Raw genomic sequence first — 21438 nt, 5'->3', positions numbered from 1 at the left:
GAATGTTGGGGTTCCCCCCCCCCCCAACCCCCATCCCGAGGAGATGGCTCTTATGTGGATTCACTGAGGTCATCTATGTACCACACTTGGCTGAGGCATGGCTTGTGGTTAGTGGACATTCCGTGTAAGAACCTATTCCTCTAAACTTTGTGAAACTCGCTTCTCTGAAGTCTACATCTGGCATTTTTCTTCTTGACATGAACTCACTTTAGAATTCATCTTTGTCAGAATAGCCAGGAAAACTCAAGAAGACTTAAAGTTCCAAGGTGGGTTTATCCCAACCACAGTCCTTAGGGCTCAGTTGTGGAAGAGGGTCAGTGCCCACCAACTTGAGCCTAGAGGTAAAGTCCTCCTTCCACACCCCCTCCTACAAGGCCTTCCTGCAGTACGTAGGCTATCTGGTACTAGGCCCAGGCCTGGCTAGTGACCCCAGCTGACCTTACTTGTTTCCCATCTACCAGAGTATGTCCAGATCAGGAGAAGCTTTTAACTGCCTTGTTCATACTAACTCCATTTTCTGTTCTAAAAGACACACGGGTGTTTTACTAGAAAAGATTAGGGAAAAAATTAGATTCTCATCCTACTTGTACAGGAAGTGATATGTGAAATAGTTTTGTTAAGGAAAACGTGATTTTGTTAATGTAATTGTAGTACGTTATATACTAGAGTCAAAGAAAAAGCTGAAAGTTTAGGTTTTGAAGAGAAATTAACCTTGGAGGGACACATACACATTACCGAATATGCATGGTGCTGAGGGTCATACTTGAGAATTAAGAGTCTCAGAGGACTGGCCGAGACTAGCTCTGACATGCCATTTTGGTCAAGAATGCTCTTGGTGAGCTGCTATCTCTGCTGTGGGTTTTTTGGTGTTTCCCATCTCTGCCACTAGGGGCACTTCCGACACTATTTGGGGGCATACTGTAGGCACTTTGGATGCAGAGCAATTTGTCTGTATACTTGTTCTATTTGAGAGCAGGGGAATGGTTTCCTCTCTTGCCTTCACAGTTTTACTCATTAACACTCTTCCTACCCAGGATTTTATTGACTTCTCTCTTCTTTCAAGTCTCTCCAAGCCTCCTCACTCTTCCAGCCCACCCCATCCTATCCATGAAGCCTCTCTTACCCCTCCAGCCTGCTCTCACTTCCCTTTCAGAAGCCTTCCAGAAAGCTCGCCTGTCACAAACAACATGTATTCTTTGTCTGCCATTCCTCTACTCCTAACAACTAGGGAAAGAGACATCATGTATGGCTTCCCTTGTTGCCCTCAGGCTCACCCTTGCCAAGGGCAGGGCGCCTAGGAAACCCTCAGCCTGGATTTATGTTGAAGGAGCCCAGATCCCTGTATTCTGTAGATTTTTAAATCATTCATCCTTCTAGCGGAATGTGTTGATCAAAGTGAGCCAGTATGTTTGAACTATTTCTTTGAACAAGCTATTATAAATCCCCAGACCTCATGCACATCCATTGATATAATGTCAATCCTGAGGCTACTGATGGATCTTCCCCTCACCTTACCTTGGGTTGCCTGTTTATTTAAATGGGCTCAGAATGAAGTTGTCAGATAAGAATCTGACATCCCTCCCCTCTAGAAGTGATAAACAGAGTCTACGCCTAAAATGGGCTGTGGGCTTGATCAAGAATTCTCTGTGAAATTGTACCTGTTCAGCTGCATGTTCTCCCAAAGAACACACCAGCCCAAACAGCCTCCAGGGGCTGGAGATTAGAGCAGAGAAGGCAGCTGTCCCTCCCTCACCCCAAAGTTTGGGCAGGCAGCCTCACCACTACAAAGCTTTTGAAAATGCATTCTTTCTTTTAAGTTTATTCATTTTGAGAGAGACAGAGCATGTGCATGTGTGCTCATGTGTGGGGAAGGGGCAGAGAGAGAAAGAGAGAGAGAATCCCAAATAGGTTCTGTGCTGTCACTGCAGACCCCCACCTGGGGCTCCAACCCACAAACCATGAGATCTTGACCTGAGCTGTAATCAAGAGTCAGACACTTACTGACTGAGCCACCCAGGCATCCCATTTAGCACATTTTAAATACATACATATGTACATAATCCACATCTTCTTTATCCATTCATCAGTCGATGCACATTTGGGCTCTTTCCATATTTTGGCCATTGTCGATAGTGCTGCTATAAACATTGGGGTGCATGTGCCCCTTTGAATTAGCATTATTGTATCCCTTGGATAAATACCTAGTAGTGCAATTGCTCGGTGATAGGGTGGTTCTATTTTTAATTTTTTGAGGAACCTCCATACTGTTTTCCAGAGTGGCTGCACTCTAGAATGCCTCACTTTAAATATAAATGAACAGCTCAGGATCACAGTGTATTTGAGGAATGAAAAAAATATAAAACAAACATCAAAAGGAATCAAGAGCAAATCCTAGTGTATGGAACAGAAGTTCAAACACATAATGAGCTAAAATACTTGAAGGAGCTATCACTGATAATCTTAAAGAGCTGAAATAAATGTGTATCCTTAAAACACGAACAGGATACTATGAAAGAGAACAGAAAACACAAAATAGCAACTGAAGATGAAAAAAGTGTGACAACTGAAATTACAAAAATCTAGTTAAAGTATTAGATAATATTGAGGAAAGTAAAACCAAGGGTAAAGTATTAGTATAAGTTGAGAGAGAAAAATTGATGAAAATGAGTGGCTTAGTTCGTAAGTTCAATATTCTTCTAAGAGAAATTCTCGAGAGAGAACTGAAAATAACGGAGAAAAGGCAAATATCAAAGAAACAAACAAGAAAATGTCTCAGAGCTAAAGGACACGTGTCTCCAGACTAGAAAGCCCTACAAACCATTTAGCTCTTAGCCAAAATAAGTGAAAAGAACACTCATATCAAGGCAGTGCAATGACCAGCTTCAGAGCATGGGGGGTGGGGGAGCAGAGGGAGAGAGAAGAAAAGGAGGAGGGGGAAGAGCAGGTGATACAAAAGAAATAGGAACAAGAGGAATCAGAGTGGCATTAGGATGCTTAAGAGTAACACTGGATACTAGAAGATACTGGAGAAACACTTTCTGTGGAAGAATTCAGATTACCATACCTAAGGGTACTAAGTGAATCAATCAGTCAATCAGTCAGTCAATATAGCAGCAACACTAAAAAAAAAAAAAAATTCCATACAGGCAAAGCCTGTACTGTAGGATAGACTTCAGAAAAATAAAATGAAAGCCTAAAAAGATAAAAGTAAGCAATAACAGATACAGAAATTCCAGGCAGAAGAGCAGAAAGGAAGGTGTCAGGTCATCCAATTGAAGACCACGCGTCCACACGGGAGCAGGAGAGAGCGGGCTCCAACAGACCATCTCCGAGGTGGAAGGAAACTGGAAGACTCTTTCATATGGTTGAGCATTTGGGCACATATAATACAGCACTTGTGTAAATAAATACAAATCAAGGTACTTGTTGACCCAAGAAAAACTGAGGTTGTATAAGCAACTTTATTTTGAGAGAGAAAGGGAGAGAGTAGGGGATAGTATTTCATAGTCCTAATGAAGTCACCACTTTTGATTTTATTTAAAAATTGTGATATAAGTAAGTGGGGAAGAGTAGGGCTGGAAATGGAAGAATGAGGGGTTGTGTAAGAAGTTAAGTCCTCATCACCGTATCAGGAGGATAATGGATAAGGCTAATGTCTAAAATTGAGCAACCAAGTAGAGCAGTGTGAACATAAGATTGAAAAACATGAAAGTCTCAAAGAAATAGCTAAAAGAGTTACAAGTGTTTGCCTCTGGAGGGCAGGATGAGGGGTAGGGGTAGGGCCAGGGACTGCCGTCTGTCAAAGAAGGCTTTTAATACCACTTCATTTTAAACTATGATTTTGTAAAGAATAATAGGTTTACAAACTATGGTTTATGATTGTCTCAGTGTGCTTTGCAATTACTCCACTTATTCTCCCTTAAAAACTTGATTATGTTCTTGTTCGGCACATTGGTCTTACTAGTCTTTGATATTCAGATTTTAAAATTAAGCATTATTTTCCCTATTGCTTGTAAAAAGTTTTAAAACAGTTAATAGGAAATGAAAGGAAGGTATTCAGATGATATTGGGTGACTAACAAAGGTGGGCAGAAGGATGGGGAATCAGGGCTGGAAACCTATGGAAGGCCAGATGGTGGGGACATGGTCAAGGTCACTTCTGAGCACAGTCTGGATAAGACACCATTATTGGACTCACAACACTGCCTTTATCACTGGGATTTACTTTTCAATTAGATCATTCTGTCACTTTCTCACAATTCAGGGGAATCTACTGTGCTAGACTTAGGTTCTGTGCTGGTCTGTGTAGACTGGCATTGAAGCCCTTTACCTCTGGCCCAGACACATATAATGCTCATCTCTACAAATCAAGAGTTTTCTGGTATCGGGTGGCCAAGGCCCTACAACTGTCTTTTATTCCCATGTGGGACACCTTTTCTTTTCTTTCCTTTTCTCTTCTCTTCTCTTCTCTTCTCTTCTCTTCTCTTCTCTTCTCTTCTCTTCTCTTTTCTTTTCTTTTCTTTTCTCCCAAACCACTGAGCTCCCTAAACTATTGGGGACCTTCCCATAGAATTTTAGAATATACTGAAAACCAAGCATCACTCTTGCCTATCTCTCAGACTTTTCAGATGAAGAAAATGAAGCCCAGAGAAGTCTGATGATGTTGCAAGGCAGGAAGTGATTCCAAAGTGATTCCGACAGTTTAGATAGAGGGGCAGAGTGATTCCAGAAACATAAAATTTACAAGGATGATGTGAAGTCTTCTAGTTAGATTTAGAATCCCCCTGGATCAGTACACAGTATAGAGGGAGGTAGGGGAGTGTGTGTGTGCATGTGTGTGTGAACTCCTCATTTAAAAAAATACATTCTTGGGGGTTGAAAGTGATATAGCTGGGTGTGTGCTGTGCAGTCTCCAGGAAGGTGCTGGCTTGACCTGCATCAGTAGAAGCAACAGTGCTCCAAAGGCAAAGGTGAAGAAGTTCCTGTCTTCCTGGCATGCTGCCTGGCTTGCAGCCTCCATAGGTCACTAGTCCTACAGCTCAAGCCACTTGAATGTGCCTGTAGATCAAGCTAGCCACTGCCAGTTCTTACACCAGAAGATGGGGACTCGAGGCTAACTTGATGCTCTGTCATCTCCTTTGTCCTGTGCACCTTCACCTTTTGCCTGAAGTAAGCCCTTGCCTGATCCCTCTTCACTTCCACGATCACTGAACTCTCCCAAAATTTTAGGACTTGCCTCTCTGACTTCCTGCTGTCCAGGAGGCTATGCCTGAATTCATCTTCCTCACTGAGCCTCATTCACCTTCTGTTTTTATGTGATTGCATCTAGTGTCGCTTCAGATTTCTTTTTGTCCTTCATACCTCGCTCAGTTTCTAACTGATGACCATATCTTTTTAATGTTTTCCTTTTAAAACATGTCACACTCCATCCCTTCCTCTCCAGCCTGGTGACCTCCCTCTGTTCTGGCCCTCACCACCAGTTTTCGGGACCACCGGGACTGCTTACCAATGGATTCCCTGCACTTCTCATGCTTATGAACTTCTCTTCCTTGTGGCCGGTCTGGCCCATCAAGAATCCACATCAGCTATATACTTCCCATCCAGACATCCTCTCTCGGTCCCTCTGGTTTGGACTCCATTTATCCCACCCCATTCTGTTGTGACCTTAGTATCCTGTGAAAAACTTGTGTGTTCCTTGAACAAAGATACTTAGTATTCTGGGGAGATAGGTTTGATACACATGGGGTTCGGTCAAGTTTGATAATTTTCTGTGATATGAGGACTTTTCTGTTAGTGTGCTTTGTGGTTCTTCAAAGTGGGGATATTAGTGCATTGTATCTCAAACCTTCTGATCACGGTTTGTTTTCAGGAGAACTTTTTTTTTTTTAATTTTTTAATGTTTATTTTTGAGAGAGAGAGACAGCATGAGCAGAGGAGGGTCAGAGAGAGAGGGAGATTCACAGAATCTGAAGACCGGCTCCAGGCTCTGGGCTAGCTGTTAGCACAGAGCCCGATGCGGGGCTCGAACCCACGAACCGTGAGATCATGACCTGAGCCGAAGTCGGACACTTAACCGACTGAGCCACCCAGGCGCCCCTGTTTTCAGGAGAACTTTTAGCATCGGTTTGCTAGGACTGCCATAACAAAGTACCAAGACAGGGCGGGGCTTAAACTACAGAAATGTATTGTCTTACAGTTCTGGGGGCCACAAGTCCAAGACCAAGGTGTCTAGTGTGTTGGTTTCTTTTGAGGCTTTCCTTCCTGCTTTGTAGATGCCTGTCATCTCACTGTGTCCTCACATGGCCTTTCCTCTGTGAGCATGTATCCCTGGCATCTCTTACTCTTCTTATAAGAGCACCATACTGGAGTAAGCCCACCCTAATGGCCTCATTTTACCTTAATCACTACTTTAAATACCTTATCTCTAAATACAGCTATGTTCCGAGGGACTAGGGATTGGGACTTCAGCATAGGAATCTGAAGGGGCCACAATGTAGCCCATGACATTCCAAGGACATTTCTGTTAGTGTCCTTTGTGTTTCTTCCAGGTACAGTATATCTCACACTTTCTGAGCATAGATTTTTTTTCCCTTTTAAATAAGAGAACTCTTGGCAACCCCTAAGCCTCTTCTCTCCGTGGGATGCAATCTGGGGCTCCTGATTTACAGAGTAAACGCCAAGCTCCGCTGTGTTGGCCCTGCCATGCGGGACCTGGCAGTATTTCAGGTCAGAGCCCTTGTCTAATGCCACTGGTCCTCCCACCTTTGATTCTGTGCCACAGAATAACCAATGGTGGGGATGCTTCATGTGTAAATTTAACTCGCTGATAAGTATGTAGCCGGACAATTCCACGTTGACCTCATCAGTAGGCAATGGGCACGGTAAAGCTTGACACAGTGAGAGAATGTGGTAGAAGGAATGTGTGCACCGTCTCCAAGGCTTGTCCACATGGCCCATCTGACCTCTCTGAAAAGCAGATCTCCCATCTTCACTTGCAGGGTGGGAAGAGGTTCCTAAGCTGTCTGGTCTGATTGACTGGACAGAACAGAGATCTGACAGGACAGGATAGGGGAGCATGGCATTGGAGGGCTGGGCCCATGGCTGATAGTTTAGTCAATACACTCAGGGAAGAAAATGAAGCTCTAATTGAGGGCCATAAAGAAACATTGATTACTAAAGGTGAGAGGAACAGATTCAGGATTCTTTACACAAATTATATTTTCTGCACTACACTTTATCCATGAGCTAAGATGTCTTCGTGGCTAATTTTGATTATAATTGATTTTTTTGCTCCCCTAATAACTTCAGAATCAAATCTTTATTCACAAGATGTGACTCAGCTGCCATTCCCTAACCTAACGGCCTATCTCACCTCCGGGCTTACACATACTGTCTATTTAGACTGGGATACCCAACTGCCCCACTACTGCCTACCCCCAGCACAAGGACTTATACTCTCCAGGAGGAAGTTGGTATCTGGCTCCTCATTCACTGAATACTCTCCCATCACTGCAATCTCTCCTTTTATCTAGTAGAATTTTCTCTCTGGATGGGTCTGTTTCTCTAAGTGGGCTGGATTCACTCAAAGATAATGGCCAAGACTTCCTTACTTCCTTTTCCAGATTGCTTCTAGCACCTGGCACCTTGTAGGAGCCCAGGTACATGGTTGTTAAATGGGTGAATGGACCCTACTGTTGTGTATCACACCTGCTCATGGATTTTCTTGAGGTTGACACCTGCTTCTTTGACTTTTTAATCCCATGATTCCCCAAAGCAGATGAGTCCAAGAAGCCTCTTTTCTCCTCTGGGCTTCCCTGATGCCTTGCTCTTTCTCTAGATAAGGCAGCTTACTCAGGAAGTTTATAGGGGCTGGGTCCCTTTCTAGCCTGACGCCTCATGGCTTGTGCCAGTTGTCTGCCCCCTGAGCCCTGAACTGCTATGCCACCACTAGTTGACACTTGGCCCTTCCCTTGAGCTGTAGCCAACCCTGTGCCACGGAGCACAGAGTCAAGAAGCATCAAGCCTACACTGAATGACTGGAGAAGAGGGGCTGACCATCATGCATCTCCCTGTCCTTGGTGTCTGGTGGGACAGACAGCTACTCCAGACGTGTTGACAGGCTGTCTTGTGCTGTCGTTTTTTGAGCTGTACTCCTGAGTTCTCCAGTCTGGGCAGAGATGATGCTCTTCCTGTCTGTGAACCCAAAGAGCTGGCTATTTGGACATTTATTAGTCAGTAAGCTTCACCTTCTTCTTCTTTCAAAGGGGAACATAAATGATCACCTTTCAAGATTTATTGCAAGAAATAGTGATGATATAGATAGAGAATTTACATTTTGGAATAAGCACCTTGGAGTCCATGTGGAAAATCTGGTCATGAAAGCAAGAAAGACCAGTGTGAATCTGAGGTAGGAATTTGAGAGAGATGCAATAATGCCTACCCTGGGCATTTTGTGTCTGTTGACTCATTGATCTTTTTATTTGTGCCCCATTTTCCCCTACAAGGTATATGAAATGGAATTGTTTGTATATGTGTGTGTGTGTTTGTTTCTGTGTGTGTGCACAAGGATGGGAGTATTTGGAGAGTTCAAGGTTTAGAGTTGCCCTGGGGTTCAGGTAGGATTGCCTCCGACTCTCCTGCTTGTCCCCAAGATCATCAAATTACATGAAACCAGTGTGGTACTCAGATCTGCAGTTCTAGGCAAGTGTAGGACATGATTATGGTGAGTTTTCTCACTGCTTTTTCTGTTCCAGACACTGAGCCTGGAATCCCTGTGCCCAGAGTTTTCTCTTCAAGCAATGCCTCATTCAATGTGTAGGGCCTTTCCAAGTGCTTTGTGCTAGCCATGGGGATTGAGGGTGGGGTAGGTGGGCAACATCCCCCTGAGGACAAAGCTTATGTGTATTTTGCTTCTGCATCTACCCCTTCCAGCAGCTGAATGTAGAGATACATGGCTTTATTAAAACTTTTGGGGGCACCTGGGTGGCTCAGGCTTTATTAAAACTTTTGGGGGCACTTGGGTGGCTTAGTCAGTTAAGGTCTGACTTTGGCTCAGGTCATGATCTCGCAGTCTGTGAGTTCGAGGCCTGTGTTGGGCTCTGCTCTGTGTTGACAGCTCGGAGCCTGGACCCTGCTTTGGATTCTGTGTCTCCCTCTCTCTCTCTCTCTGCCCCTCCCCTGCTCACACTCTGTCTCTCATTCCCCCGTCTCTCTCTCTCAAAAATAAATAAACAGAGCTCGAACTCACCAACCACAAGATCGTGGTCTGGAGCCGAAGTCAGACACTCAACTGACTGAGACACCCAGATGTACCCCAAGAGTTACACATCTTTATTGTTGGGCCCAGAGGATTTGGGCAAAAATTAGGTTCCTGGCCATGCCCAACTGCACAGAGGCTTTGTACTTGGAGAAAAGCTGTCTCAAAGGTTGTAGAACAGTTTATACCGTGGATTCTAAAGAAAATAGGCCCTCCCCTTTCTCTCTTCAGTGAATTTGCAATATCCTCTCCTCCTTATACCTCAGGACCTCACAGCCCCGCCCACAGCCTCTTAGAATCATTTTCAGTGGGGCCAGAATGCTTGGGTGAGCTTTATGCCCCCTCTCCAGTGCAGGGCACCTCCCTGGCTTTCCCATGTCACAAATCAGGGACTTGTTTCCTGACAATTCCCGAGCCAGAGAACTCCTCCCCGGCACCCTGAGGAAGAAACAGCTCTTGTCTCCAGAACTGAAAAGAAGATATTTTTCTTTCTATTCCATTCTCCAAAAAGTCAGGCTCATAAAAAAGAATACAAATTACACCCAGCAGCTCTTATCAGCTTGGTAAAGAATTGCTACTTTCAACATTATTGCCTTAAAAAGAATTCAAACGCTTCCATCTTTTAAAAACAATTTAGGTTGAGAAAAGGAATTAGATCTGTGTGCAGAAGCCGCTTGCCTGGCAGGATTTGAAGGGGTCACGGTATTAACCTTGAACGATGATGCTTTAATTGAGCAGCCTGGGCAGTGTAGATGGATTCCCAGTGGATGTCTGCTGGGGCTGACAGCCACACAGGAGGCAGGTCTGGGGGGGAGGGGTGGCGCTTATGTGACCCAGTGGCCCTAGGAGGGAGTTTTCTGCCCCAGACGGTCCCCACCCCTTCCTTTCCTTTCGCAGCCTCTGATGCTGTGGGTCCCCAGAGCCAGTCTTTGGATGCAGGCAGTGCCTTCTCAAGCTCCAGCATGCACGTGTAAATACTCCTGGGAGGGAGAAGAAAACATTTTTAATCAGGTTTGGGCTTTGCTTTGCTTATATCTGAAAATCACTTGAAGCTAAAGCTGAACAGCAGGGTGTATGAGAAATGGCTCAGTGCAGCCACCTGCCACCCCAGAGCTGCATCCCCTGGCCTCTGGGGGACCACGTCATGAGATTGTTCACAGCCCGCTGCAGAGGCTGGTGGCTGTTCTCGCCAAACCCAGAGCGTAAATAAGCTCAGAAGTGATTTGTTCTCTTGCACCTCTCCGTCCCCAAAAGGAATTGTGCGGTAGTGGCCATGCAGTCAGTGGCGGGAATGCCCCTCTTCTCCATGAGATAGAAAAGCTGGCTCCCGTTGCGTCCCAGCAGGACAAAGCCTGGGTGTCTGGGAGAGTAGAACAGGGGAGGGTCTTATTTGGCATCTTGCCCTCCAGATGGCAGGGAAATTATGGACCATTTATTAAAATCCAAGTATCCATCAGTTGCTACTCATCGGCAGCGCCTGGCTTTACTTTCTCCAAGTTGCTCTTCTTAACCAGGTCGTGCCTGTGAGCAGACTCCATTTCATTTTTCTGCTGATATTAACGTTTCCTCATAAATTGTCCGCATGTAGCATATTCTCACTTTTTATTACAGTAAATTGCACTTCCAGCACAGCCCTGGAACCTGTCTCTATTTCATCTGAAGGATCCACAAATGATCTGTAATGAATCTTCATCCCCGGAGGCTGTGAGCTGCCACGGCTGCCCTCCGCACCAAGTGGGAAGGCGGTTTGAAAGAGCTGTTTCTCTCAAACTTGGTAAACAGTGAGGACTAAGGCCAGGGAGGTCTAATGATTGACTAGAAATTGTCCAGATCTATCAGAGGTTTACATGTGTTTAGTCAATTATGCTTTCTTTCTTTCGCTTTTTTTTTTTCAACAACAACATAATAGTTTTTCTGAGATCAAAGCCAGTGTAAAATTAAAAAAAAAAAACCAAAAAAACAGGAAACCAAAAAACCTAACANTTTTTTTTTTCAACAACAACATAATAGTTTTTCTGAGATCAAAGCCAGTGTAAAATTAAAAAAAAAAAAACCAAAAAAACAGAAAACCAAAAAACCTAACAATGAGTATCCTTTCTTTAGTGTTACAGAGCTATCTTTTAAAATGCCAGTTGACTGACCAGACTACTCCAGAACTTACCATGTTGTTAAAGCAGGATATATGGAAGCTTGCATCAGGAGTTCCAGCACTTAGCACAAATGAAGAAACAATTATATCCCCCTAGCAGAACTCTAAAATGTGATCGTGTTTCCATCAGCTTCCAAAGGTCACCCACCATGCCTTGCATTTATCCACCTTTCAAGTTCACTGTGTTTCATTTCACCTTCTCTCTGATGTGTAGAAAAAGGGTGCTATTTTCAAATACAGGCGGTACTTTTTTCACAGAACAGTGTTAACCAAAAATCAAGTGCATATCCAAACTATAAAAAATGAGGGCATGGGTCCCTTATGCATGGGTTTCTGTTAACACAGTACCATGCAAAGGGAAGAATACCTGTATTCAGTACACTCCTTTTGAGTATTTGGGGCTTCCTATTGATGTCTCTGGTCTTTGTCATACTCAGCACCTGGGAAGTATGCGGGAGTGTGAATCCATCCAATTGATTCCATGGACGTCTTTCAAAGTTCATTGTCTGCCAGGTGCTATGTTGGGGAGGGGCTGCATGGTATCTAGACCAGGCCTTAGCCCTTAGTGAGGGACAGGAGCCTCCTCCCCATGTACAACCAGAAGACCACGTGACCCAGGAATTTGGAGGATCGTGGCAGTGGCACTGGCAGGAAACTGTAGAATCCGGGACCCAGCTTTGCAGAAGTCTCTGTGGCTTCCCAGATTTCCTATCCAGGCCTCATCACTATCTGCATGGCCTTCCATCTCAGCTCTTGCTTTTGTATGAAACATCCCCAAGAGGTGGCCAGAGTGAGTTTGTCCTCAGGTTGGCATGACACACTAGAAGGCTGCTTGTGTGCCTCTGTGACATTGACTTGCAGGGAGGCTTTGGGCAGGTTTCCCCATCTCTCTGCTCAGATCAGAAGCCACTTTCAGTGGGCGGTTGTGGGGACTCATTGAAGTGTGCAGAGGGCTTAATTCAGGATCTGGGTAAAGAGGGTGTTCAGAAGGTGCCAGCAATTGCCCCCAGTCTGCAAGCATCCCTTCACTCCAGTCTTTTGCAGCCAGTACCTTCCCCGAACTCCCAACAGCAGGCTCAGATTTCCCTCAGCCAAGGCCCTCTTAGTGTCCTCCAGAGTTGGGTTGGGAAGCTACCCACGCTTAATTCTACCGCACTTTCCCCAGATGACCTTGTGTAGCCTGGTGCAATTGCCTTGTCTCCACCATCCTCTAGCAACCAACCTTTCGACAACACACGCAGGCTAAGTCTGTGTGTGCAGGTGGCTGTGTTTCCTGTTCCCCCCAAGGGCGAGCACCCTCAGCTTCAAGGAAGCTCCAGCAGAGCAATGGATGAGGTGGGAGCAGATAACTCATGCTTGGTTAGGAGGGGCTGTTTCCTGGGAAGAGACTGGAAGAAGCAACTGGAAAAGAAACCCACATGCAGTCCAAGATTCCCGAGTAGAACCTAAGAGTAAGGATGGAGCCAGCAGTAAGAGCCATCAACGCGGGGAGAACATGAAGGCAGTTTTCCAGTGAAAGCAAGGCCCCAGGAAGTTCTGGAGCCAAGGTTAGGGTAAACAGGAGAAGTAGCTGGGTCAGCATCTCGGGCCCTTTTCATGTGGAGGCAAGTCTCTGGGATGCCCTTTATGGTTTTCCTCATGGTTCTGGGCATAGTTTCTGAAGTTAAGCCTCATGGTGGCTGCTTTGCTGATTTGCTTGTAAAGGGGCTCCTTGAATCTTCCACAGTCTTGTAGCCAGCTACGCCCCTTCTTTGCCAATGGGGGGCATCGCACTCCTTCATGCTCCAGAGGGGTGACATTACACAGAGAGAATTGTTCCTAAATAGCACGTTGCTGCAAAGGCAAGCAGTGGGTCTTTAAAGTTAGCGCACTATCTGTCCTTGGGAAAATGCCAGCCTCTGCGCTCCATGGAGGGAATGTTCTGAAATGTTACAAGTTGGGGTTTTAAAAAGATGCTAATTGTCGACAAGTTTTCATTATCTCGGGCTCCCAGTGTTGGGGGGGGGGCCTAGAGAAGTGGCCAACAATTAACACATACACAAATAATTGGTGGCATTTGTACTTGGTGAAATAAATCCTCAGCGCTGCTGCTGGAAGACTTCCATGTGGAGGTTTTTTTCCCACTCCATTTACTATTCCTTTAGGCCAAGATAAAGTGAAACAGGCTCATACTTAAGAGATGCAAGTGGAATAATGGTCTCAGGCTTAAGAGAACAAGCTAACCTGGAGAAGGAAGACACTGACACTCCTAACGGTGTCTTCTCAGTTATGAGAGAAAAGGTCATTTTTGTCAGCGGCCAGGCCCAGACCCGAAGGCTCACGTTCAGCGACATGACCAAGGGAAAAGAACTCAGGCTTTGGAGACTGGGAGACTTGAGTTCAAATCCAGTCTCTGCCAAGTACTAGCTGAGGTACCTGTGTGAGCTACAAGGCCAGATCTAGGTCCTGGCACCCCGCCGTGCTGACCCGGATGAGAACGCCACCTGGCTCATTAGGGCGCCTGCGTAAAGGGAAGTGTGTGTGTTGTGAAGTGGGGAGATGTAGTATTGAAGTATCTGGTGGGGTGCTTGATCCAAGGAAGTGGCCCTGACTTAGTCCTGCGTGAAAGGCTGCTTCCTCCAGCCCCTCAGAACTGCCATCTTCTTGGCTTCCTTAAAGTCATTTGGATATTAGAACTGATCTTCACCTGTGTGTGGCCAAAACGGGCCACCCTGCCTATACCATTCCCTTTAGCGCTAAGGGCTGCTTTCTGTCCAGAGCTTTGGGGAGCCTGGAGCAGGGTGTTGGTTTGCATCTACTTCTCTGTGGAAACTGTGGAATCAGAGTGGCTATGTAGCCAGGACAGGATTCAAATGCCCCTGGCCTAGAGGGGTCCTGCAGGATGGCATGTTGGTGTCCCGCGTCACTTACACCAGCGCTCTGTTGATGCCTTTGGCCCAAGGTTCAGACAGGGGCTGCTGTTCATGGACGAGAGATACTTTCTCTTCCCCAGGTGTGAGAGAGACAGCTGCCTTCCACTCCCTACCAGGTGTGTAGCTATGACAGCATGCTTTTCTCTCAAGAAGGTGATGTGTGGGTGTCAGGACAAGTGTGGACACCTGGCTCTGTCTCTATAGGTGATGTTCCTCACCACTGGCTACCTGTGTCCACCATCACAGCCCTTTCTATGGGCTCCATGCCACACTAAGCTTCTTGGGTCTTTTATTTAAAAGGGGCCCATGGGGCGCCTGGGTGGCTTAGTCGGTTAAGCGTCCGACTTTCGCTTAAGTCATGATCTCGCGGTTCGTGGGTTCGAGCCCCGCGTCGGGCTCTGTGCTGACTGCCAGCTCAGAGCCTGGAGCCTATTTCAGTCTGTGACTCCCTCTCTCTCTGACTCTCCTCTGCTCACGCTGTCTCTCTCTCTCTCTCCTAGAAATAAATAAAACATTTTAAAAAAATAAAATAAAATAAAATAAAAATAAAAGGGGCCCAGAGTGCCTGGGTGGCTCAGTTGGTTTAGCATCTGACTCTTGATTTCATGACCTTGCAGTTGTAGGATCAAACCTTGCATTGAGCTCTGGGCTGATAGCACAGAGCCTGCTTAAGATTCTCTTTCTCTCTCTCTCTCTCTTTCTAAAAATAAAAAATAAAAAAAACATTTAAAAAAATAAAAGGGGCTCAAACAAGAGTCAGCATGAGTCCTGGCAGCTAAGCAGTGCCAGGACTGGGATTCTGGAAGTTTCCACCTCCTCAGCTCTTCTTCTAAAGTTCTATGTTGGCTAGCCTACTGGTGAACCACAAGAGCTGGGAAGTCGGCCACTGATGGTTTGGCAAAGCCTGTGGGACCCACAGTAGCAACTTAACCAGGATTGCTGGTGCTGTGTCAAGGCATCACGCCACTGCGGGGGCCCCTCGGGATCACTGAGATCTCGTTTCTGCCTCTTACAGGGTCTAGGTGGAGCTCCTTCCATTGTGCAGGACTCTATCACCTACCACTGTATTATTTTGAGGGTTGTCCCACAGCTGTGGTGCCCAGTTCCCGCAGAGAAGCCCAGCTGCAAGGAATGCAGCCTCCCTACTTGCTGGAGATGAGTGATCAGAGCCCACCTGGAGCAGAAGGCCCACTCCACTCCCTTCCCCACCCATGGAATGAAGGGCTGCCCGCTCTTTGTCCAGTTGGCTCAACACTTCTCTGCCAATGCCAATAGCATTACATAGCAATAGACTCATAGCGTTGCCAAGGTGAAGGGAACCCCCATGTTGTGCTGCCATGAAGGGTCTGTGGACTGATGGAGGAAATGGCGCTTATTACACTGGCTACATTGTGTTTATTGTCGGTCATCTTGGTACTGTTGGCTCCATGATGGCGTGGACGAGGGTCTTGGCTCATACCCATATTCAGAAGAGTTAGGACAGTAGCTGGTGTGTGGCAGGCAGTCTGTTGAGTGAAGGAAGGAATGGATGAGACTATGCACATCTACACATTCAAGAGACCATTGAATGATGACCAGGCTGAGCCCTTGAGTGGAAGGAATGGAGAGCACCTTGATGTTCACAGATTATCTGTAAGGAGCTCCTCTCTGGGCTGGAAGCTTCACACATAATTTCATTGAACTCCCATGATGGGGATGTGTGTCTCAGGTTGAGTTCCCAGAAGCAGACTCTGGGGTGAGGATTTGTGTGACAATGATTTATTAAGAAGTGTTCCCAGTGGAATTAAAAAAAAAAAAAAAGAAAGGAAGGAAGGAAGACAGCAGGGGAGTGGGAACATGGCAGGGAATAAAGGAAGCCAGAGCTGGTGCGCTAGCAATGAGGCATTTTGGGCTCGGTCCCATGGAGAGATTCTGGAACCAGCGGAGCTCACACTTGGAGCAGTCCCCATCTGGGAACAGGGCATCTGGGATTTGTATATGTGACACTCTCTGTCCTCAGGTACGGGTATAAATTCCCAGGCACCAGGAGTGCTGCGCAGGGTTCCGGCAGCCTGAGCCACGGGTGTCTGCTGTTGGGTGTGAACGCACACAGGGAGCCAGTGTGCTCAAAAACCCTAATGGGATTCAGGAGGAATGTGGGCAGAGCATTGATAGCATTGTTGGCATTCGAACGCCTTAAAGGCGTGGAGCTGCTACTCAGGGAGGTGGAGTGGCTCAGCCAGCAGCCTGCAGCTAAGCAGTGCCAGGACTGGGATTCGAACATGCTCTGCCTGCCTGCCTCCCCCTTACCCTTCTGGCCCTGCTGTGGAAGGGAGGACTCCGCTGCACCTGCCACAGACATAGCTGAGGAAGAAGAGGAAATGATAGTGCTTAGACAGGGAATTAGTGGTGCTGCAAGGGACACTGTCCACTGGGCCGTGAGCATTTAGGGCTCTTCCCACAGAGCTGGCAGCTCTCCAGTAACTAGGCGGGGAGGGGTGGAAGGTATTCTTTCTAAATCTTAAGTAGCTTCTCCTTCTTACAATCTAGCTCAGCTTCTGGGTGAGTTGCATCCTCTGGAAAAGGCTACAGCCAAGTGCTATTTATCTCTATGTGGGGAAAAGAGGCTTAACAAATTAGCTGGGCTTAATTGGTGAGGAAAGTAGGACAGGAAAGTTGGCCAGTTGTCTGGTGGGGTTTTCTGATCAATTCTCTCCATCAATATCTTTCGTGTGTGAGTCTGAGACCAGGTGGGAAAAATAACTCCTGAGAGCAGCCAGGGTCCCACCTGTTCCCTGGGATGTCTTAGCAGCTGTGGCAGGTCCTCTGCTTTGCTGGCTCCTGTGGGTACACAGAGGACCATTCTCCTGCACAGGTGCACCTGTACCCTCAGGTTCACAGAATCAAACATTCTGGAGCTGGGTTCCCAGCTGCAGAGGCCAAGAGTCAGGGTCAGAGCTCTGAAATAACACAGGACTCAGGCATACACCATTCCCAGTGATTTATGATCCCAAGGAGTTGGACACCAAAGTCTGCATGTTTTAGAAATACAACTTTTCAAATTTTGAAAAAATTTTTTAATGTTTTATTTATTTTTGAGAGAGAGAGAGAGAGAGACAGNGTTTTTTTTTTTTTTTTTTTTTTTGAGAGAGAAAGAGACAGAGAGAGAAAGCAAGTGGGGGAGGGGGAGAGAGTGAAGGAGATAGGATCCCAAGCAGGCTCCCTGCTGTCAGTGCAGAGCCCCATGCAGGGCTCAAGCTCATGAACTGTGAGATCATGACCTGAGCCAAAATCAAGAGTTGGATGCTTAACCAACTGAGCCACCCAGGCACCCCTCAAGCTCTGAACTTTTGAAAGCTTCCTAGGAGATTCTTACATGCAGCCAGACTTGAAAATCATTGCTTCAGAATGTCAGTGTGTGATGGAGTCTTGGCCCTCACCCATGGTCAGCTTTCACGCTGATACTTAAATACTTTTCAGGGACATGCTGTTCACCTTCCACTCAGGCGCTTCCCCCGATGAGACCTCACTGCTCCCATCCCATCTTGAACTGCTTAGAAAATTCTGTCTTATATTGTGTTGATAACCTGCCTCCCAGATTACTGGAGACCTTGGTCCTAAATCAACTCTGAGAGGCTGCAGAGAGCAATTCCAGTCTCTCTTGCAAATGACAATTCTTCCTGTGCCTAAAGACACCAGTGCTTTTACTGGCCCACTCCATGACCGAATGCAGTCTGCGGTGTCCTCCATTAAATGGTGTAGCCCAGTAGTCAACCCCTGGCCCCATCAGTGTTGCTTCCAAGTCTCTTCTCGCCCGGTGCCCTTCTGTTCCTGGAAACCAAGAGCAGAACTTTGAGCGCAGCCTTGTTAATCTGCATCTCTTTAGATTCGGCTCGGTGTTCCAGCTTTCTGGAATCTGTGTCTATAAGTTTGCTTATAGTTACCTCTTCTGAGGATCTGAGGTTCCTCAGGGGCAGCTGGCCCTTAAGTCCTCATAACTTCCAGGAAGAGGGCCTGGTTTATGGAGTTTGTAGCGTGGGGAGAAAGTATCTTTGGGACATGGCCCCACAAGGGTTTGGAATCTCTGGAGATCCTTTCTTTCAGGAAGAGAGAACACTTGGAACCTCCTTCCTGAGGTAGGGGATGGAGCAGCCTAGGCATTCTTAAACATAACTCATTTATCCTGAAGAAGGGAGAGTTTTGTGGGGGCACGGCTCATGAGGAGGAGGACTTGTGTCACTAAAGAAGACTTCCAGGTTCCAAGAATGTGGACGAGTCAAGGAGAAAGGGTAGAACGTACAAAAGGTGGGGGATGGCTACTTCCCTTCACTACTTTGTGAAAAAAGGCTTGGGACTTGTAGGGACACCATTTTGTGTTTGCTGCTTCTTGAGATTGAGGACCGAAGATATTGGCAGACAAGAGGGAACAACCATTATATATGTCTTATAGATGAACACACTGAGACCAGAGGGGTTAAATGACAGCTGGTGAAGGCAGTCCCTTCCAGCCCAGTCCAGACTCCCATCCTAATTTGTCTTCACAGGGGCTGGCAAGTTCTCACTTCTAGGCTGGAGAAGGGGAGTTTGTGTCCTTAATCCCCGGATGGCCCAGAAAGTCCCCTGTGTCCACCATTGATGTCCTATAGGAGCTTTCTGTAAAGGACTGGGATGTTAGAGCTGGGACACACACACAGGCTCTATTTCCACATGCTTGTTGTGTTGGCCAATAAACGTGTCCGTTCTTTGTGTGGGTGAAGTTTTAACAGAATCCCGTGCTTGGCCAGTGCAATGATGTATCTACCACATATGGCTGGGTTGCTGGTGCAGGCAGGCTCTTTACCCTTCTATGCCTCCTGGTTAAGGAGAAGGAGTCAGATCTCTGTGTACTGATGAGGAAATATATTCTTTATATATTGGTAAGTAAAAAGTGATCATTGTAACCTGATGCACGTTTCTTGATCTCATTTAAATAAAAACATCTGTCTGAGGGGCGCCTGGGTGGCTTAGTCGGTTAAGCGTCCGACTTTCGCTTAGGTCATGATCTCGCGGTTCGTGGGTTCGAGCCCCGCGTCGGGCTCTGTGCTGACTGCCGGCTCAGAGCCTGGAGCTTATTTCAGAGTCTGTGTCTCCCTCTCTCTCTCTGACCCTCCCCTGCTCACGCTGTCTCTCTCTCCTAGAAATAAATAAAAATATTAAAAAAAAAAAACATCTGTCTGATATGTGTACGTAGAGATGTACTTGCAGATGTGACCACAACCTTCTAGAAAGGGACACCTCAAACAATCTCTGGAGGATGAATGTGGAGGGATAAAGGGGACATTTCACCATTTAGCACATTTTATTTTATTTTATCTTTTAAAGTTTATTTTAAAGCTTATGTTTTAGAGTTTGAGAGAGAGAGAGAGAGAGATAGGAGAGTGAGTGCGAGACAGGCAAAGAGAGAGAGAGCATCCTAAGCAAGCTCTGTGCTGCCAGTGCAGAGCCTGGTCTGGAGCTCAAACCCACGAACCATGAGATCATGACCTGAGCTGAAATCAAGAGCTGGACACCTTATCCAACTGAGCCACCTAGGCACCCAATTTAGCACATTTTTTTAAAAAAATGGGACAAGGTTATGGGATGATTTTAAGCATTTTTACTTTTCTGTATTTTTTCAAATAAAAAAGGGTAATAAAAATTACATCACGAAAATTCATACAAAAAAGTAAAAATAAAAGAGGACTGCAATCTGATATTTCTCTCACACGTTCATAGATGACCTGGCACAATGCCTGTAAGTACTTGGCACATGCTAACCATGAGAGTTCTTACAGGACATGCTTAGCAATGATGAGTTCCTTCTCTCCTTGCAATCTGATGGCTTTCCAGTTATAGGAGGAGAAAAGTACCCATAAAACATATGAGAAACAAAATAAGGAGCCGGGTCCTATCTGCATCACCCTCTTCCACTTCCTTCATGTATTCCACAGCAATATTCATTCATATATTGAACACTATGTGCCAGTTAGAGTGTAAGGTTCTGGAACACCACACAAGATGTGGCCCCTGTCTTCGTGGTGACCCCAACTTGGTGAAGGAAATACTACGAAATAAATAAGCCACTAATATTCAAGCACAGAAATAGCAAGTGCTATAAAGAAACAGAACAAAGTGCTAGAAGACAGAATGATGGGAGCAGAGTCATTGCCCAGAATCAAGAAAGAGCCAGTTCTATGGGTCCTTTATGGGTTGTTTAGAACTGAAGGCAGTTCAGAACCCCCGCTGTGAGCTGCTGTCCTCCAAGGTGTCATTCAGTGCAGCTGGACAAGCTGCCATAAACCCCTCCTTCCAGATTTCTGATGCTTTAGCCTCTGGCAATCATGAGAATCATCCCCCTAAGCTCCCCTTCAGAAAGGCATTTGCAGGTACTTTTCTGAGAGAAGAGAGGAAAGCCCTCGCCTTCAGTGGCCCTGTGATGCCTATAGGAACCAGAGCTTCGACCTTGCTGGGGGCTGGTGCATGAGAGCTTGGAAAACAGCAGGAAATCAGATATCTGTGTTCAAATGATGCGTCTTATAGCTAAGGCAGCGAAAGCTCACCCCAGGGGATGGCATGTTTTGTGAAGAAAAAAATCTCCAAGAACAGTGTTTATCAAACCCTGTGTCGGCAATCATCTTGTGCGTCTGCCAGCTTCTGGCTTGCTTCTGTTCATGTTTGTTTTCTTTTTCTCCCTACAGGCCGTGGAGACCAACCTGGCTTCCAAGGACAGCCATTGGGTCTTTGTGAATGAGGTAAGAGCCCCAGAATGGGAAGGGGTGCAGCCTGCACTGAGCTCCCTGCCCCTTGAGAAAGCTCAGTGGGAAGCTGTAGGGGCCAATTCTGAGTTGGGATGCTGGAGTGAATTCCAGACACACACACACTGCCTCTCTCTGCCCCATGCAGTACAGGGGCTCAGAGAGTTGGGTATGACCTTGCCAAGATGCTCACCTGGGGTGGGAACCAGGGAAAGAGTGGAGATTGGAGTTCATGAAGTCAGAAGTAGATGTGCAGAGTGAGGAGAGACAGGGGTTAGGGGCTTGAGACATTAGGGCAGGTTAGAAGACGGGGTGCACAGGAGGTGGGGCAGAGGAATGAGGGAGGATGGAGGAGGCTACATTTCATGCA

The 21438-nt window shown here is 46.4% G+C and overlaps 1 protein-coding gene across 1 annotated transcript in view; it reads left to right on the top strand.

Annotated features, from left to right (window-relative positions):
* The window catches only part of GRID1 (glutamate ionotropic receptor delta type subunit 1), a gene marked incomplete at its 3' end in the record, with an annotated part of 707181 nt that overhangs the window by 430402 nt on the left and 255341 nt on the right, over positions 1 to 21438 (top strand). Inside the window, exon 5 of the mRNA XM_077746455.1 lies at positions 21012 to 21065. Coding sequence (XP_077602581.1) covers positions 21012 to 21065 — 54 coding nt within the window. The remainder of the gene's footprint in view (positions 1 to 21011; positions 21066 to 21438) is intronic.

This window comes from Crocuta crocuta, unplaced genomic scaffold (assembly GCF_008692635.1).
Source record: "Crocuta crocuta isolate KB4526 unplaced genomic scaffold, BGI_CrCroc_1.0 scaffold28, whole genome shotgun sequence".
NCBI classification, from domain to species: Eukaryota; Metazoa; Chordata; class Mammalia; order Carnivora; family Hyaenidae; genus Crocuta; species Crocuta crocuta.
This window is presented reverse-complemented; position numbering and strand designations above follow the sequence as displayed.